The 20,014-nt window shown below is 41.1% G+C and overlaps 3 protein-coding genes across 9 annotated transcripts in view; 1 reads left to right on the top strand and 2 right to left on the bottom strand.

The window, feature by feature from the left end:
• Positions 1-5,429, bottom strand: part of SDHD (succinate dehydrogenase complex subunit D) — a 30,329-nt gene extending 24,900 nt beyond the window's left edge. For both annotated transcript variants that reach the window (XM_060399701.1, XM_004016023.5), the window contains exons 1-3: positions 5,351-5,429; positions 2,514-2,630; positions 1,006-1,150 (exon numbers count right to left, since the gene is read on the bottom strand). In XM_060399701.1, coding sequence (XP_060255684.1) covers positions 1,006-1,150; positions 2,514-2,630; positions 5,351-5,402 — 314 coding nt within the window. In that variant the 5' untranslated portion in view covers positions 5,403-5,429. The remainder of the gene's footprint in view (positions 1-1,005; positions 1,151-2,513; positions 2,631-5,350) is intronic.
• A 130-nt stretch (positions 5,430-5,559) lies between these two features.
• TIMM8B (translocase of inner mitochondrial membrane 8 homolog B) lies at positions 5,560-7,755 on the top strand. The gene is made up of 2 exons (XM_004016024.4): positions 5,560-5,666; positions 7,360-7,755. The coding sequence occupies exons 1-2, from the start codon at positions 5,583-5,585 to the stop codon at positions 7,525-7,527; spliced, it is 252 nt and encodes an 83-aa protein (XP_004016073.1). The 5' UTR covers positions 5,560-5,582; the 3' UTR covers positions 7,528-7,755.
• Positions 7,019-20,004, bottom strand: NKAPD1 (NKAP domain containing 1). 6 transcript variants are annotated; one of them, XM_060399699.1, is made up of 7 exons: positions 19,941-20,004; positions 18,482-18,558; positions 13,336-13,436; positions 11,675-11,824; positions 10,791-10,844; positions 9,751-10,357; positions 7,019-7,274 (listed from the first exon to the last, which is right to left on the bottom strand). In XM_060399699.1, the coding sequence occupies exons 2-6, from the start codon at positions 18,548-18,550 to the stop codon at positions 9,850-9,852; spliced, it is 882 nt and encodes a 293-aa protein (XP_060255682.1). In that variant the 5' UTR covers positions 18,551-18,558; positions 19,941-20,004; the 3' UTR covers positions 7,019-7,274; positions 9,751-9,849. The 6 variants fall into 6 exon arrangements, with proteins under 6 accessions (XP_060255682.1, XP_060255683.1, XP_011950842.1 ...); XM_060399700.1 differs by having other exon boundaries at positions 9,751-10,354; XM_012095452.4 differs by lacking the exon at positions 7,019-7,274 and having other exon boundaries at positions 7,671-10,357; positions 19,372-20,004.
• Between the last annotated feature and the right edge of the window lie 10 nt (positions 20,005-20,014).

The raw sequence follows: 20,014 nt of genomic DNA, 5'->3' as shown, positions 1-20,014 counted from the left end.
GAGAACAAAGAATTCTGGATTTCCGACAACTGGATTCGGAAAAATGAAGGTCTTTAGTGATTTTTGTTGAGAATAACTTCAGTTAAATAATTGGGATAAAAGCCCAATCAATGCAGGTTTAAAAAATGGGATGCTAAAGAACTAGTGCACAATTACAGACAACTCTTTCAAGTCTTTTTCGTGTTACGTGTAAAGGAGGAGAGAATTAATAACGTAACTAGAGACGTCAATAGCAATTTTTAACATGTATGACTTTAGGACTTCCCTGGTGGTCCAATGGTTAAGACTCCACACTTCCACTACAGGGCACGTGGGCTTGACCCCTGGTTAGGGAATTAAGATAAGATTCCATATGCCACATAGCACAGTCAAAAAAAAAAGCATGACTTTAGATTTATCTTTTATTCTGATTTTTCATCAATTTAGATTCATCTTCTTTCAAGATACACACATTAGAGAAATCCTACTGTACTTGTGATCTAGTATTTCAAGAGCAACTGGGATCATTTACTGTGAAAAAGGTCTATCTGGTTGAAGGGTAATTCTAACCAATGCTTGCTAAGTAACAAAACTAGGTAAGCAAACAACCCCTTTAATACTATCAAGAAAATGGTTCTGACAAGTTATTTAACATCCCTGGGATTTAGTTTCCACAGAGGTTAAATAACAGGGTTGGCTAAGATACTCCCTCAAGTCCTTTCAGTTCTAACAATCCAAAAAACACCTCCCCACCCATGACAGCATACTGTCCTTGCCAAACCACATAAAATGGGCAACTCTCAAAAGCAATGCTAAGTTCAAAAGCCTCTCAGATATGAAAAGGAAGACATCTTATAGGCACGTGGATACACAAATTTGGGCAAAAAAATAGTTCATGTATGTTTTATTGATCTCTTCAGATCTTCAGTATTTTGAGCAACTTCTCCCTCATATGCAACTGTGAGATAAGCTCACAGAAAACAAACTGCACAGACAAGGTAATATTGGAAGGACTGCTGTACTTGCCAGTGACTGTGGAGAGTGAGGGTTGCGGCCAGAGAGTAGTCCATCGCAGAACAAGGATTCAAATAAGCAGCTGGAATTAGGCCCAGGAGCAAAACACTGACAACCCTCTCACCAGTCCAGTGGAGAGATGCAGCCTTGGAGCCAGCTATAGAAAGGAAGGACAAGATTCCTAAGAGTTTCAGGGGAAATACACATCTCAGTATTTGCCACAAACTAACCCAGACTAACAGAATGGCAAACAGTATGCATTTAAGATTTAACTCTGAGCACAAAGTGGGTGAGAGAAAGGAGGTAAATAAGAAAGATGCAAGCTCCCTTCTCTGAAGTCTTTCAGCATAGGGTTTCTCAAAGCCTACATATATTAATTAAAAGAGAGATCCACTCTGCTTAGAGGCAAGAAGATGGATGAAATATCGTTGCACAATTACCAACCTTGGACTTCATTATAATAGACAGATACCTTATAAATGTAAGCTGGTGATACCTGAGGAATTCCTTTAAAACATCAATCTTATTTTACACTTGATCTTTCTAAGTAATATTAAAAATCCTCCCAAAAGAAAATTAAGCCTGTCAATTAAAAGAGAAGCACAGTTCTAATGTCAACTTTTAGGATTATGGTTCTTCTGTTCTGTTACTTATAAATAGCCCAATATAGAGAAGAACATGACACTTTCTTTTAAACAAGTAAAAACAAAATGGGCTTTAAACATCTCTTTGAAAGCCTCTTTTCTGGGGGGGTGGGTTACATACCCCTTTGGGAATGTTTTATTATCAGTGGAGTTACGTCCTGGAAAAATGCACATAGATACATACGTTACAAACTATGTACACAACCTTGGGGACTTTCCTTCAGTCCCATGCACCCCAAGTTAAAATCACTCTGCTAAATCTAACTGAACAAAGTTCATCAACAAAAACTTTTCAAAGATAAAATAATTCTAAATAGCAGAAAAACTATACTTGCTTAATTATTCATAACTCAGAAGCGGCTTTCACGTGACAGGCTTAAGAATCAAAAGTCTTTATCTCTATAAAATACTGATGTTTCTAGACTTTAAAAATGAAAACAGTTACCTCATTATTCTCCTATGGATTTTCTAAGACTTAACAATACCAAATAATATTCATCCAAGAAATAACATGATTTTAATAGCAACCTAAATAAAAATAAGCATATCATTATAGCTATAAATATGCAAGATTTTTAAAATTGTCTGCTATTCTAAATTATTCAGATCTGGCTCCTCTCCAATAAATAAAGGTAACTAAACTACATTGAACAGATTCCCCCTACAGAGCTATTTTAAGAAACTTAAACATTTTAAAAAGACTTAGACCAGAAGGTTCTGTATAAGTGGAAATGGCATCATTCAACCATGCTAGCAATGTGTGCCCACAAGTGTAGACTAGGTCTTCACTCGACAGAGCTGGAGCCAAGAGTTCCCCTCAGAGAGAGCAAGTCCTGCCAAAGGCATGATAATCAGCCCAGACAAAGATGCACGTACAATGGTGGCTGGGGGACAGGTGAATATGCTGTGTTCCACACCATCCTTGAGCAGGTCGGCCCTGGAGAAATGCTGAGACAAGAGCTGGTCTGACCACTGGGGTTCGGAGGAGCAGAGCTGAGGAAAGAGACATCAAGGTAATCATAAGCACCTTTCCTGTAACAGGACTTTCTAAATGACCATAGATAAGCTGCTGCTGCTGCTTAGCTGCTTCAGGCATGTCTGACTCCGTGTGACGCTATGGACTGCAGCCCGCCAGACTCCTCTGTCCATGGGATTCTGATTGTCATGCCCTCCTCCAGGGGATCTTGCCAACCTAGGAAACGAACCCGGGTCTCCTGCATTGCAGGCTGATTCTTTACCACTGAGCCACCCAGAAGACCCATAGGTAAGCTACTTAACCCCAAATAGGGAATAACCATCTAATCTGTAAAATGTGGATAGCATCTATTTCACTGGGTTGCTGTGAGACTAGACTAAGCAGCCATGGAAAGACTGATAAATCAATGAACACTTCTGCAAAAAGGGCTTCACTGTGACCAATTCTTAAAAATTAATTATGGCTCTTTTATCCTTTCACTCATCTACTCATCCAACAAACTTTTACCACATACAAAATTATGCTCTGTACAACAGCAAGAGAGATAAAGACAAAGTCTTTGTCTTCAAGTAATTCAGCCTAGTTTGAGAGATATCACCTTCTTTTTTAAGATCAATTTCTGTGCTTGCACGCTTGAACTCATCCCTTTTGGTCCTCTTATAGATCTTGGTTAAAAAATAGACAGACCTAAGAACACCCAAGCCTATCAATACTGGCTATGAGACAATGGACAATTAAGTTAAATAGACTCTCCAAGCCTCAATGTCATTTGTAAAATGAAAACATTGGTATTTACTTCATAATACTCTGCTGAAAATTAAATAATATATGTAAGATGTTCAGCCTAAGTCCCACAGTGTTATAAGCACTCAATAAAAGATCATTTCTCTCCTGTATCTTTAACCCCTCCTTTCTTCCTACTGACCATTCTCCCTCAATTGATGTAATATACTTAACCCCTCTCTTCATCCTATGTCCTATAATGCCCATGCACTCTTCCCCTCCTTTCTTCTCTTTCTAAACATGCTTCTTTAAAGTGTTGTCTAAATCACCTTGACTTCCTCACTTCCCTAAAATTCTTCATGGCCTGCAACTCGTCCTTATCCACACCAAAGCTGCATCTATGAATCACCAATGTTTTCATGTGGTCACATCCAACAGTCTTCATCTTACTGGGCCTTTCTGCACAAGGCACTAGTGGCTGCTTCTCTCTTCTCTGACAGAACTCTCTTCAGCTTCTCCCTTTGATTCTCTGATCATATCAGTCTCCTCCTGCCTCTGCTCTTAAATGCTCACCCAGGAATCCATCATCTGCCCTTTGCTCTCCCTGCTGCCTAGGCCCACCCCTAGACATTTTGTCCACTCAACTTCTAGAGCCTTTAGGTTTGTGACACCCAAGTCTGTATTCCCAGGCTTGATCTCTCTCCAGTTTCAGAAGTTTGAGTACCTGCAAGCTCTCTCCCCTGAGGTATCCCACCTGGTCCTCAAACTCACTATGGCAAAAACTAAAATCACCCTTCAACACGTTTTCTCATTCAAACTTGCCTCTCATTTGCATGTTCCTCATTTTGTTTAATGATATCCCAGTCATTCATCAACCTAAACCAAAAATCTGGAAATCATGTAAGACTTCCCTTCTAAATTCAGTCAAATACCAAATCATACTGATATAACTCCTTAGCATTTCTTGAGACTCTTAAGTACTACTTTCCAACTTCAGGACCTCACCATGTTTGCCTAGACTACTACAATAAGTGTCTCAATTCATCTCCTAACTTATGTCTTAGCTTGTCCCATCTACCATGATGGCCATCTATAATATCACACAGTTATCAAGGTGGTCAATCTAACTGCAAATCTGTGTAAAATGTTTCACCGGCTCCCTTTCACATAAAGAAAAATGCATACTCCACATCAAGACAAATTTTTCTGAGATTTGATTTCAGTTTAGTTTTCCAGAACCATCTCATTCCTCACCTAGAGCTTCATGTTCTAACATCCAATTTGTTTTCTCTCACAACAAGCAGTTTCTATGCCTTTCATCATTGCTTCTGCTCATCCCACTAGCTCTAACTGTAATGCCCTTCTTCCTGTGGCCTTCCCTACCCTCAAGACTCAAATCAGGCACAGCTCCTTCAGCAAGTGAGACAATATAATCGTTCCGAAACACAGAGCTAGTATAGTCTTCTGGATTGGCATACAACTTAGATACTGTGCTGTAGTTTTTGCTTTCTGTCATATTACGCTTATGTAGTTTTCCTATAAAAATGGAAACTCTTTTTAAGGGTTGGAACTGCGCTTTCTCACATTTTTAACCCAATCATACTACAGTATACTTGTATAACCCAAACGCCCCCTCAATGAGTATCGAACTGAACTCCAAGGAAAACGACCAATACGTAAATTGGGACTTAAACACTGACACTTTTTTCTGATTCAGGGTGGGAACATTCCAAAGACAGGGAATGCGGAGAAAAAGAGAACTCGAGAACACAGCCGCTGCAGGACTATAACTTTCAGGCTACCCCCATCACCACGTCAGCCCAGAGCAGGGGAAATACGCACTCGGGTGGACATCTGGACACGAAGACAACGCTGGTCATGCTGTGCCAAAGGAAAGGAGGGACCCCCCCCCCCGCGCCCCCCGCTGAAAAGGTCTCACCACCCAGCAGACGAATCCTAACCGCATTCCTTTCCCCGGCTGGAGGCTGTGCTAAGAACCTCCGGCTGCCCTCACCTCGCCCTTCTCTGACGCCGCAGAGGACACTTAGCCTCCAGAGAGTCGCCATGTCGCTCTGGAAGGTTCAAGGTCAACCAGCAACCCGGAAGCAGTCATACGACAACATCCGCCCGCGACGAGGAAGAAAACAGAAAAGGAAAACGCCGCGTGAACCGGAAGTTGGAATTGGCGCGGGCCCGCCGTACATGCGCAGATAATTCCTCGGAAGGTCGGTATCTGGACGCAGAAGATGGCGGAGCTGGGTGAGGCGGATGAAGCCGAGTTGCAACGCCTGGTGGCGGCCGAACAGCAGAAAGCGCAGTTCACTGCACAGGTGCGGGGACAGGGACTAGTGTGAAGAGAAAGAAGGGTGAATACAAGTCCCAGGCACTCGCGGAGCTCTGAACGCTGGCGGCGTGGGGCGGCCGCCCGCCGCTCCGTGCTTGCTGCGCGTACTTCTGCTCACTAAAGAAACGAGTCACTTCTGCCGCTCGTTACCTGCAGTGCTCAGATGCCCTGTGAGCCTAGCGTAGGGGAAAGAGAAGGTGTAAAGCGAAGCAAAAAGGTTCGGGTGTCGCAAGTGCACGGAAGCTTAGTTTGGTGGCGAGCTCTCTAGGCTGGCATTGAGAGGACCCAGCTTCTCATACCGCTCTGTCCCTTACAGGCCACGTGCCCCTAAACAAAATACTCACCCACCGTAGGTCTTGGTTTCACAGCAGGCAGTGGCCTGCTGCCTCACAGGATGTCGAGGATCATAAGCAATAATGTATTTGAAAACGATATAGTAGTAGAGCATTATTGGATAAAAGTGGGCTGAAGTAGTCAGTCTAGACTGTTAGGTTAGAACAAGAGCTTCGGAGCATAGTTCCAGCCCCGGCGTCGAGCTTTACTAGCTGCATGATCTTGCACTTATTACTTACCGTGCCTCTTAAATGGAGGTGACAGTCATCCTTTAAGACCGCGAAAAGAAGTGACTTACTACTTAGTACCCCAGCCTCCCGAAATAGCTAAGCCCTTGGTAAATGGTTATTCCCCGCTTTAGCGGGAAGTGGAGGTGGTGGGAAGGGGAGGACTCGTGGAAGGTAAGTGGCAAGAACCCTAGTTCGAAATCTTCGGGTCCTGAACATTTTGAAAGCGCACCCATTTTCTGTGCTTCTGTGTGTATTTTTCTGTAGATTGCGTCCGTAACCGTCATTGATTCTCACATGTCCCTGAGCCCCAAAAGGTCAACGACTTAAGAACTGCTAAAGAATAGGCTTAGAATGAGATGAGTGCAGTGGTTTGGGGGAATTAATTGGTACCATAGCTTTCCCAGCTTACACTGGTGTTAATTTGGAAATAAGTTATCGATCCTGCCTGCAGTTTTACAGTCTGATTGAGGAAGTGACACAGAAAATAATGGCGCTCTCAAGGAGGTGATAATAAACTGGAAAAACCATTAGGGCCAAGTTAAGTATGCTGTGTGTGGACCTACCTCATTGAAACACATTGGTTGGGTGTTAAATAAGGGAGTGCCCTGAGTGGCTAACAAAGAAACTGACGCATTAGGCCAGCACTGGGGTGACTTGATCAAAAGTACCTATTTTTCAGTTACTAAGGAGAAAAATAGACAAGGAGAGGATGAAAGTATTGTTGCAGGGCAGGAATGAGGAGTTGGACTGTATTGGTAACAAATTAGGAAGTGAGGAAGGAGTCAAAGAATGGTTTAGTCAGGTAACAGAAAATGAGAAAAGAAAGTTAAAGTGAAGTCGCTCAGTCCTGTTGGACTCTGCAACCCCATGGACTATGGCCCACCAGGCTCCTCTGTCCATGGGATTCTCCAGGCAAGAATACTGGAGTGGGTTGCCATTTCCTTCTCCAAGGGATCTTCCCGACCTAGGGATCGAACCCAGGTCTCCTGCATTGTAGGCAAATGCTTTAACGTCTGAGCCACCAGGGAAGCCTGAAAATGAGAAAAATGGGAAGGAAATTCATAGATAAGGCCTGTCTGCAGATCCCAAGTAGTAACTATTTTTCTTTCCTCTTAGGTGCATCACTTCATGGAGCTATGTTGGGATAAATGTGTGGAGAAGCCAGGGAATCGCTTAGACTCTCGCACTGAAAATTGTCTCTCTAGCTGTGTGGACCGCTTCATTGACACTACTCTTGCTATCACCAGTCGGTTTGCCCAGATTGTACAGAAAGGAGGGCAGTAAGCCACCCCTGGAAGAATGACAGCAGCAGCCAAGGACTGATTAAGCAGACTGAAGGGCCAGCGGGGGAAGGCAGCCAGTCCTCTGTCGGATTAGCTTAAGGCAGCTACCAAGCCTGTTGGTGCTAAAAAGGAACAGATCAGATGTTCAAAAAGTGAAATTTATTTATTGGGAATTCAGAAATTCCATCTTGTATCACAACAGTTTATTCAATAAATGTGAATTCTCCAACTCTCTTTTTTAAATCCCATTTTAGGATTTAATATATAGATCTCTGATTGATAGGAACATTAGAAATAAGTATGTTCCAAGGCCATTAGTAGTGCAAATGAGAGATCTTAGGTTTTGAAGAGCCATCCTAAGCCATATTTAAGGGGGTGGGAAGAACCATCAAAAGCCTTAGCCTAAGGCATCAGAGAGAATTTGGGGTTGAGAAAGGTGAAGAACAGAAAACAGCTTTATTGCTTATACATGACCAAGAAAAAGTAAACATGGCAAAAAGCAAAACAGGCAAGATGCGTGTTCACTGGGAAGGAGCCCTGCTAGTATGAGACGAAGAGAAAGTCAAGACCCAAACAGAATCAACTTCCTGGAGAAGCCTGGTTCCACTGGCCCATCTTCCTGAGTCTGTGCTTAGAATCAAAACTTTTAGAGCACAGAGACAATGCTAAAAAAAACAACCCAGAAGCTGAAAACTCCTTCCCACAAAGATTTCACTTGCTCTAAGAAGAAAACAATTGCTTTAGGTTAAGAGGTAGTAATTATAGACTGTTCTTCCCTACTTGGGCCCTTAATCTCAATGTTAAAAATATGCACCATGGAACATCACATCAGCAATTGAGTACCAAAGTACTAATATTTCAAATAAATATCCCAAAAGGTAGCACCTGCTTAGAGTCAAGGGCTAGGGAACCTCTCCCAACTGTTTATTTTATGACTAAGCATTTTATTAGAAATCTGTTCTGTAAAGAGAACAATTTAACAGTTCAGAGCTACAAAATATTACCACCTCATGGAATGTTGTTATAGTCTATTGCTGGTGTCATACACTGTCAGGCTACCATGAAGTATTTCTGTATTACACATGGGGAAACTAAGGCCAGGGAGGTTGACTTACCTGCTCCAAACCTCATAACCAACTAATGGCAGAACCAAGACCAAAAGTCTGAGCTTTCAAGATTTTTACTCAGCCCATGAAGTGACAGCCAGGAAAAAACAATGTCACTTGTTCTGCCATAGTAAATAAAACTCATCTGTGTTCTGCCAGCCACCTTCCAGTGAGTTTGGTTTCTTAAGAATTAACATAGTAGGATCACCGTATATAGCACAGGGAAATAACAAGATCTTTGCTTGGTGCTTTAATCCGAAGGCATACTAGGAAGAAATGGATATGTCCCTGAGAAGCCTATTTCATTTTGGAATCGATTCAACCTAGTTTCAAGGGAAATCTACAAGTTCATTAACTACGAAATGAACAAGGAAGACAACATTTAAATGGCTGTTGCTGCCCTGAATCCTTTTCAGTGCACGATGAGATAGCATGACTGATGCCTAATTCTCCATTTGGTTGAGGACTTACCCAAGACAACTGAAGAAATAACTTTGAATATAAGTGCATTTAGGCAATAAACTGGAACTGGAAAACCTTTTACTATCCAATCACCCATGTTTAGGGGAATACTGAGTACAGCCACAGACCCTGTCCAGCAGGGAAATTTGACAAAAACCCCTAGTTTCTACCAATAACAGCTGTCTAAGGATGTTACCATGAATTGAAATTGTTTGTTCTTATGCTCATTTCCTTATTAAGTAAACTGGACCACATCTGTGGGGTTAAAATACAGAAAAGATCAAAGCACCAAGGCTAAAGACAAAGTCAAGTTGTGGCACCTATTATATAATAGACAAGAGCAACACGATATTCCCTCATCATATCATCCTATATAGCACTAGCTCAATCCATCTCTTGACCCCAGCCCTTGCTTTCCCCAAATTCAACACTGACTGGTATACCCAGGTCTTTACTGGATTCAGCTTTCTGGGTCCTTTAATTTGCTGCATATGCACTCTACCCTAAATGTGATTAATCACAAAAAATAATCTCTTCAAGAAACCTTCATAACAAAATAACGGATTCCCTATTAACAATAAGAGATCAAGTTTAACAGGCCAAACTAGACAAGACGTCTGTCAGAACATATATAGATGGCACAGGACAGCTCTAACCTCAGGCCCTGTGCTCAGCAGTAGCGTCACTGGCAAACCCCAAGGTGTAAGAACTGTAAATATCCAGTCATGCAGAAAACAAGAATGCTTCTCTCTCATTTAGTCATCCTCTGAACTCTCGGCAGACCTTTCATCTGTAGCCACTTTCCAATTTGTGCGTTTGTTTGTCCTCTCCTGTATTTCATTGTTAACTACAGGGATGTGGACTTTTTTCTCTCTCTTTTTCCTTTTGGTCTTCTTAGTGTCTCTTTCCTCACTTTCCTCAGAACTGCTGGAGGCAGAATCATCTGATGGGGAAGTGTCACTCTCTGCCTCTAAGAATAAAGGAGATTTCTTGAGAGACTTTTTCCTGGATTTTTTCTTGCGTTTGTGTGGTTGCTTCCTTTTCCTGGTACTAGAAGCCCCAGTTTCTTCTGAGAACTCACTTGAGGAATCTGCTGTTATATCTGTGGCTTCCTTTTTGCTCTTCTTCTGTTTTTTGTGTGACTTTTTTTTCTGCTTTTTTTTGTGGGACTTCTTTGACTTCTTGTGTTTGTGAGATTCATGGGTAGATGATTTCACCTGGGGAGATGTTTTTTTCCCATTGGTAATATCTTGCTGATCACTACTAATAAAAAAGAAAAACTGCTTTACTGTAGAAAATATAAAGTATATTTGTATAATTTTTATATTCTGCTTTCTAAATGGGAAGTTGGGGTTAACCTCTGAATTTTAAATCAAAGCTTTGATACAAGCTTACCATCAGACTTTATCACTGAGTTTTATTTCCTCATTTTTAAAATGAAGATAAAAATTCTTATCTGCCATACTGCGTTACTATATGGAACACTGTATATAAAACTGACATGCTACAGATATGCCAAATGTCAGGGAAAAGCAAAATATCAGTCCTCTCCCAACTAAACTGCCTATATTTCTCTGGATACATTTTTAATGGCAAATGTCATATACTTGGTAAAAAATTATGAACTTCATTTATAATTCAGACTTTGTACTAATCTTAGTTTCTAACTTTTTTCCAGTAAGCCTACTTGCCTTACCTGTCTGTTTCAAATTCTTCAGGGTATAACTCTTTATATCCACTGTGGCCCCATCTGTAAGATAACGTTTTATTACACATATTACTAAAGCAATGCATACATTTCTTAAAACTAAGACAAATTAGACTTAGGAATGTATACATACACAGACACACACAGAACAAAAAAAAGATATGGAAGAGTCAACACCACATTTATAGATCAGTAACTTGGTTACATTTTCCATACTATACACTCTCATTCCAGAAACAAAGGATTCCTTTATCCATTTGTAAGAAAACTTGCCATTCTCTTCCTTGAAACACTGAGGTACTCTTAATATGCTGCTCTTCAGCTGTGAAATACTTCTCCAAAAACACTTCATAACATAATGCTGTCTACCTTGGGACAACTTTTTTGAATAAGTTAATTGAAGTATAATTCATATACCATAAAACCCATTTAAAGTGCATGATTCAGTGGCTTTTAGCATATTCAGAGTTGTGCAACCATTACCACTATGATTTTATAATATTTTCATCACCCCCCCAAAAAACAATCCATCAGCAGTTATTCCACTCCTACATCTCCTACAGCCCATGGCAACCACTAATCCACTTTCTATAGAATCATATAATAAGTGGCCTTTTGTGTCTGACTTTTCTCACCTAGCATAACATTTTCAAGGTTCATCCATGTTCTAGCAGGTAACAGTACTTTATTCCTTTTTTTGCCAAATAACATTCCATTACCATTCCATATACCACATTTTGTTTATCCATTCATTAACTGACAGACATTTGGGTTTCCACTTTTTTGGCTATTATGAGTATGCTATGAACATTTTAAAAGTACACATTCTCAGGCCAAATATCACTAATGGTCACAAGAATTTAGTCACAGACCTGTCTGGCATGTTAGCTTCATAATCATATAACTTCTTGTTCCAGGATTTAGCCTTAAGAAAACCATCATCCAGTGCTCCACAAATTTCATTCTTTGGCCTCCAGTAGTCTCTTTGACTTTCTTCATCAAAACCATCACTGCGCATCCGGCTATAAGAGAAAAGAGAAGAACTTTTAGATACAGAAGCAATCTGTAAGGTTACTTTATGGAATATCATTCACAAAACTCACTGACAAGCTAAAAGGAGACCAAAACAACCTAATACTTTTTTATAACCTGATACTTAAAAAATATGTATCTTTTTAACATTATGTCCTCTCTTAATTTGTACAGTTATTCAATGAAAACATGATCATCACTACCCCTCCTACTGCAGAGTACAGACAAAATAACTTTTGGACTGGGGCATATTATACCTCACTCACTAATTCTGAAGGAAGCAGACCGATAATCACAGCTGGGGACATCTCAAACTGCCCCAGTAATTTTGAGATACACTCCCTTCCCTAACACCAGCTCCTACTGTAATTAGATCGCAGTAACAGTGGCAGCAAGGTGTAACCCATGAATATGTTGAACTAGAAAAACAGTTAAGAACTACTAATCTAGCCTGTGCCTACAAAATCCCACTAACAAGTCACTAAGCCAGCTAAGAGGCTATCAAAAATGTTTAAGGGCCTCCTACATGCCTATGAGGCACTGTTACAGCTGCAGGACTACAATGGGAAATGAGCCAATCAAAAAACTGCCCCCAGAGAAATTATGTTTTAAAGACTTATCATGACAGGCATTAACAGTCCACTCCAAAAGAACAGTATTTTGTTTTGGAATGTTACTTGGAATTGAATAACCAACATGAAACAAATCATCATCTGCACTAAGTACTTCCAAATTCTCAAAGAACCATCCTCAGAGAGAAAACAGACTGAAAAGGTATTTATTTTTATGTTGAGACCCTGCCATGTTTACCATGGATACCCTGAATACTTTCTTGTGGAAAGCTATTCACATAGTCAGTCACTCCAAAGTCCACACACTCAGCAGGCACTCACTATTATTAACTATGTCCCTGGATGGCTTTAGAAATCAGCATTGCTAACTTTATAGTCATTTTTCATACAACAGCTCTACACCAATAGGCATATGAGGCCCAGGAGACGTTCCAACACTCTGACATTCCTATACTTCACAGGTAAGACAACTAAGCCTACATAATCCTTCATACTCACACTCAAATTATTAAGAAGGTAATGCGAAAGGTTGTGTGACTAAGACAGTGAGTAGATTAAAAAAAAGGCAGAGAGGATGAAAGACTAAAAAGGGAAAGGTGTGAATGATCAGCTAAGTGACCATAACATACCTATAGAAAATCTTAAGTCAAAAGCCATCAGGTAAGGTCAGAATCCACAGAATCCTTAACGTTTACAATTGTTCAAGGCAGAATTTTTAAGTTCTCCATTCCAAATAAGTAAAAACAGTGGGACTATATGCATCATAGCCATTACCTGTATGCTTGAGTCAAGATTTATGAAAAAGGAAAGTCTTGAAAGACTCACAGAACTGAATTCATCTATCTTTAGCACACCATCATGTTTTTAAACAAAAGTTGATGATTCTGAATGAGATGAGAATATTTTGGTTCTCAGAGTTGCAACTTCACCTTGAACTGCTGGGTAACATTTTCCTTTTGGTTCCCCGGTAAGCATCATCCATCTGTTTCTCCAGTTCTCTTATTTTCCACATATCTGATTCCTCCTGTATCTGGATTTTAAAAAAAGAAAGAAAGAAAGAAAACTAAGTTACTAGAACTTCCCTGGTGGGACTGTGGATAAGAATCCACATGCCAATGAAGAGGACACAGGTTCGATCCCGTGTCTGGGAAGATTTCACATGCCGCAAAGCCACTGAGCCTTTGTGCCCCAACTGCTGAGCCCGTGTGCTGTGTACCCAGACCCTGTGCTCTCCAACGAGAGAGGCCACCAAAATGAGAAGTCCACACAATGAGCAGTCCCTGTGCAAGACAATGAATATCTAGTGCAGCCAATAAATAAACTTATTTTTTAAAAATAAGTTAATAAAAATAACACTTCACATCACAGAAAAGTAACTGAAAATAAAGTCTGTACTAGTTATTGGATTACAAACTGTGTTTTGATCAGGAACCTGAGAAACAAATTCTGGCTTCTCTAGAGTGCTTAAACAATCCAACTCAGTAAATCTCAATTACGTAGAATTCTGCAGCAACAAAAGAGCTTTGTAACTCCTGCATAGATACACTCATCACCTTATTAACCAAGTATGCTGCAGTTAGCAAATGATAATCCCTTATGTTTCTGAAATGCTTTGTGATTTTAATTGTATCACCTCTACTGAATGTTAAGCAATCTTACAAGGAAAGCCAAAAAAAAAGGTACTATTATATTACTACATTTTACTGAGAAGAAACAAAAGCTCATAGATTTTTACCAACGTCAAAAAGCTAATAAAGACTGGTCTTTCAACTTCTAGGCTACGTCTCTTTTCACAACATAGTAATTTTTGTTAAAAACAAAGCAAAACAAAACAAATAGCATGAGAACTGTTAGATAATTTCCTGAAAAGCAGAGTACAGCTGCACAAAGAACAATCAGCTATTTCTAAGCCCTCCTATAATATTCTGTTAAATTTGCCCTCAATTTATCTTTTTTAATCACTGCTTTCAAATATAAGCTTACCATCCAACTAGGGGAGATTTAAAGCAATTGCAGAGGCTGCTTATGTAACAGCTACACGCTCACTCACAATCAAAATATCAGGGGATAGGACAGTAATAACATCTGCGATCTAACTAGGAGTTGCATTTTTTCATACTGTTTGAGAGAACACACTGGTCGTAGCAAACACCCTCTTCCAACAACACAAAAGACGACTCTACACATGGACATCACCAAATGGTCAATACCAAAATCAGATTGATTATATTCTTTGCAGTCAAAGATGGAAAAGCTCTATACAGTCAGAAAAAAACAAGACCAGAAGCTGACTGTGGATCAGATCATGAACTCCTTATTGCGAAATTCAGACTTAAAGTAGGGAAAACCACTAGGCCATTCAGGTATGACCTAAATCAAATCCCTTACAATTATACAGTGGAAGTGACAAATAGATTCAAGGGATTATATCTAATAGACAAAATGCCTGAAGAACTATGGATGGAGGTTCCTAACACTACAGGAGGCAATGATCAAAACCAACCCCAAGAAAAAGAAATGCAAAGAGGTAAAATGGTTGTCTGAGGAGGCCTTACAAATAGCTGAGAAAAGAAGAGAAACAAAAGGCAAAGGAGAAAAGGAGAGATATATCCATCTGAATGCAGACTTCCACAGAATATCAAGGAGAGTTAAGGAAGCCTTCCTCAGTGATCAATGCAAAGAAATCGAGGAAAACAACGGAATCGGAAAGACTAAGAGATCTCTTCAAGAAAATTAGAGATATCAAGGGAACATTTTATGCAAAGATGAATGCAATAAAGGACAGAAACAGTATGGACCTAACAGAAGCAGAATATATTAAGAAGAGGTGGCAAGAATACACAGAAGAACTGTACAAAAAAGATCTTAATGACCCAGATAACCACAATGGTGTGATCACTCACCTAGAGCCAGATATCCTAGAATGTGAAGTCAAGTAGGACTTAGGATGCATCACTATGAACAAACCTAGTGAAGGTGACGGAATTCCAGCTGAGCTATTTCAAGTCCTAAAAGATGATGTTGTTAAAGTGCTGCACTCAATATGCCAGCAAATTTGGAAAAGTCAGCAGTGGCCACAGGACTGGAAAAGGTCACTTTTCATTCCAATCCATAAGAAAGGAAATGCCAAAGAATGCTCAAACTACCGCACAAGTGCACTCATCTCACAGGCTAGCATAAGTGATGCTCAAAATTCTCCAAGTTAGACTTCAACAGTGTGGAACCAAAACTTTCAGATATTCAAACTGGATTTAGACAAGGCAGAAGAATCAGAGATCAAATTGCCAGCATCTTTTGGATCACAGAAAAAGCAGGAGAATTCCAGTAGAACATCTATTTCTACTTCATTACTACTCTAAAGCCTTTGACTGTGTGGATCATAACAAACTGTGGAAAATTCTTCAAGAGTTGGGAATACCAGACCACCTTACCTGCCTCCTGAGAAATCTGTATGCCGGTCAAGAACCAACAGTTAGAACCAGACATGGAACAACATACTGGTTCCAAATTGGGAAAGGAGTACTCAGGGCTATGTATTATCACCCTGCTTATTATTTTTTTGCAGAGTACATCATATGAAATGCCAAGCTGGATGAAGCACAAGCAGGAATTGAGACTTCAGGGAGAAATATCAAGCACAGATATGCAGATGACACCATCCTTATGGAAGAAAGTGGAGAGGAACTAAAGAGCCTCTTGATGAAAGTCAAAGAGGAGAGTGAAAACCTGGCTTGAAACTTAACATTCAAAAAACGAAGATCACGGTATCTGGTCCCATCACTTCCTGGCAAATAGACAGGGAAACAGTGGCTGATTTTTTATCTTTGGGGGCTCCAAAATCACTGCAGATGGTGACTGCAGCCATGAAATTCAAAGATGCTTGCTCCTTGGAAGAAAAGTTATGAAAAACCTAGACAGCATATTAAAAAGTAGAGACATTACTTTACCAACAAAGGTCCATCTAGTCAAAGCTATGGTTTTTCCAGTGGTCATGTATGGATATGAGAGTTGGACCATAAAGAAACCTGAGCACCAAAGAATTGATCTTTTTGAACTGCGGTGCTGGAGAAGACTCTTGCGAGTCCCTTGGACTGCAAGGAGATCAAACCAGTCAATCCTAAAGGAAATCAGTCCTGAACATTCATTGGAAGGACTGATGCTGAAGCTCCAAAACTTTGGGCACCTGATGCAAAGAGCTAATTCATTGGAAAGACCCTGATGCTGGGAAAAACTGAAGGTAGGAAGAGAAGGGGATGACAGAGGATGAGATGACTGGATGGCATCACCGACTCAACGGACATGAGTTTCAGCAAGCTCCAGGAGTTGGTGACAGACAGGGAAGCCTGGCGTGATGCCGTCCATGGGGTCGCAGAGTTGGATACCACTGAGAAACTGAACTGAACTGAAATAGGAGTTGCACAGAGTTCACCAAAGACAACTAAAGTTTTGACCTCATCTGGTCTCATGACCTCTATCACTTGCTGCATCAGTAACCCTCAAACCTTTATATCCAGCCTCAATTTTTCTCCTTTCCTCAAAGTCTAAGTTGCCAACTGTCTGGATATCCTATAAGCACCTTACCATCAACATGTTAAAAACCAAATTAATTACCTTTCCCATCATATCTGTCTCTTATTTTGTTCCCTATCTCAATTAATTATATCATAATCATCATCATCATCATTCACTCAGTCACACAAGGTGGTTATATTTGATTCCAAAATTATCACTATCATCCTATCAATCATCAAGTTCCTTGAACTCCAGTCCCTAAATTCTTCATCTTCATCCCTGCTGTCACTGTTTTCATGTGAATCCCTCATTATCTCTCACCTGAAATACTACAACTGTCTCCTAACCGGCCTCTCTACTATTTCAACCCATCTGATCTATCCCCTCCCCAGCTAACAAATCATCTTTCTAAAATATTAATACAGTGAAATAGTGAAAACAGTGGCTGACTTTATTTTTCTGGGCTCTAAAATCACTGCAGATGGTGAATGCAGTCATGAAATTAAAAGATGCTTACTCCTTGGAAGGAAAGTTATGACCAACTTAAATAGCATATTAAGAAGCAGAGACATTACTTTGCCAACAAAGGTCCATCTAGTCAAGGCTATGGTTTTTCCAGTGATCATGTATGGATGTGAGAGTTGAACTATAAAGAAAGCTGAGTGCCAAAGAATTGATGCTTTTGAACTGTGGTGTTGGAGAAGACTCTTGGAGAGTCCCTTGGACTGCAAGGAGATCCAACCAGTCCATCCTAAAGGAGATCAGTCCTGGATGTTCATTGGAAGGGACTGATGCTGAAGCTGAAACTCCAATATTTTGGCCACCTGATGCAAAGAGCTGACTCATTGGCAAAGACCCTGATGCTGGGAAAGATTAAGGGCAGGAGGAGAAAGGGACAGAAGAGGATGAGATGGTTGGATGGCATCACTGACTCAATGGACATGGGTTTGGGTGGACTCCGGGAGTTGGTGATGGACAGGGAGGCCTGGCGTGCTGCGGTTCATGGGGTCGCAAAGAGTCAGACACGACTGAGCAACTGAACTGAACTAACTGAACATCTCTAACCTTGCTTAAAAATAATTAATGGTTTCTTTATTGCCTACAGGCAAAAGTCTGATCTCCAAGCATCACAATCCAACTCTAATTGACCACTCAAGCCTCATCTTCTGCCATTACCTCCCAAATTCTCCACTTTATGGATGCATACAATTTCTTCCCTTAAGTGCTTCATGCTCCTTACCATATGCTACTACATGATATTCCCTCTGTGCTGAATGATCTCTGACATCTGATAAACTTGAACCTGTTCATTAAGAACTAGTTCAAATATCAGCAGTTCAAATACCACCCATTCTGTGAAGCCTTTCCCTATTTCCCAAGGCAGAGTTCATTATTCCTTCCTCAGTGGATGAAAGCACTCTGTGTATGTCTACATTATAATACTTACCAAATTATATTCTAACTATGTATTGTATCTTTGTCTCTTCGAACTGTACCAAAATCACTCCAAGCACACTGTTAACCCTCCTTAACCATGAGGAATAACTAAGGTGTATCTCTGACCTTATTGTGAGCATCTGTGTGCCGGATGACATTTCTCAGGAGGACTTTCCCCAAAGGAACTCGCGACATTCTTCAACCTGAAATGAATCAATAAGTAACATTTAATAATTTAATATGTTATCTTTTATCACTATGCTATAATGAAACATGAGCTAAAGAGAAGATTTCCGAACTAGAAGTCAGTGGTCCTGAGGAATAGTTTTTCCTTCACCATTAAAAGGGGAAAACACCTGTCCACACTAATGTGAGGATGAAAGGAAATAATGTACATTAGAGTTCTTTGAAACTGCACCAAATTAAGTGCTTTCAAGAGCACCATTTTATTTAATCCTTAAAATAACTGTTTTATGTTCCCTGGTGGCTCAGACAGTAAAGCGTCTGCCTGCAATGAGGGAGACCCGGGTTCTATCCCTGGCTCAGGAAGATCCCCTGGAGAAGGCAATGGCAACCCACTCCAGTACTCTTGCCTGGAAAATTCCATGGACAGAGGAGCCTCGTAGGCTACAGTCCATGGGATCGCAAAGAGTCGGACATGACTGAGTCACTTCACTTCACCTTCATTCCTTTTCTGTAGATGACATTCCCTTAAAGCCATACCTTGCTCCAGGGCACACAGTCCAGGGCAAACAAAGTTCAGATTCGAAATCAATTCCCAAATCTCCAAATTAGTTTACAGTTAAACACCTAGATTTAAGAGCTTCAGGGACACAAATGTCAACAGTAACAAAAACTGATGCCTAAAAACATCAACTGCAAAGATGCCCTACACTATTTCATTCAAGGGAATTTTATGTTCTATTTTGTCCAGAAGCCTCCAAAAAATAAATGACAGACATATTCACATGTGTAGCTATCAGGGGCTTTGGGCAACCACCCCACCGCTCACTCACCCCTCGATCCTGAGGAAATCAGGCATCTTGTTAGTGTGAGACGAAGAACCATTCCATTACAAGATCTCCTCCGACCCAGGAAGCCAAGGAGTCAGGGCTCAAAGGCAGCTCTGCAGCTTCACCCGAGTCCTTCGTGAAAACGCAGCCTTCCCACCAGTTATTCCGCCCTCACCCGTGGCCCAGGTCACGGCCGCCGTCCCCTCAGCCCAGGCCGACAGGCAGATTTCTCTCCGGACTGAGGCCGGGGGCTGCTCCGGCGCGGAATTCGGGCGGCCGGGTTGGCTGGGGCATTCCCCGCTCACGTTCCTCTGGGACGATCCCAGGGGTTGGGTTTCACTCCCCAAAAAGGGATAAGGACGCTTTGGACCGGTACGACTCTTGACTGGGCCCCAAGATGTATCTAGAGTGGCTGAAGAGGGGGTGGGGCGGGGGGAGGCTTCCAAGTGGAAAACAGAGAAACTACCCCTATCTTCGTCACCGGGACCCTTGCTCCCCAGCGGCCACGGGACTCCTGGTAACTTTCCTTCCAAACACCCTCCCCACACAAACACACACAAACACACCCATACCGTGCGCCGCAGCCTCGCGTAGCGGGGTTGGGGGGGAGGAAGCTCTCTGGGAGAAGAGAGATCTGACTTCCCTT

Source organism: Ovis aries, chromosome 15, assembly GCF_016772045.2.
Source record: "Ovis aries strain OAR_USU_Benz2616 breed Rambouillet chromosome 15, ARS-UI_Ramb_v3.0, whole genome shotgun sequence".
NCBI classification, from domain to species: domain Eukaryota; kingdom Metazoa; phylum Chordata; class Mammalia; order Artiodactyla; family Bovidae; genus Ovis; species Ovis aries.
Note: the sequence above shows the minus strand (reverse complement) of the source record. Positions and strands in the feature narration are given on the sequence as shown.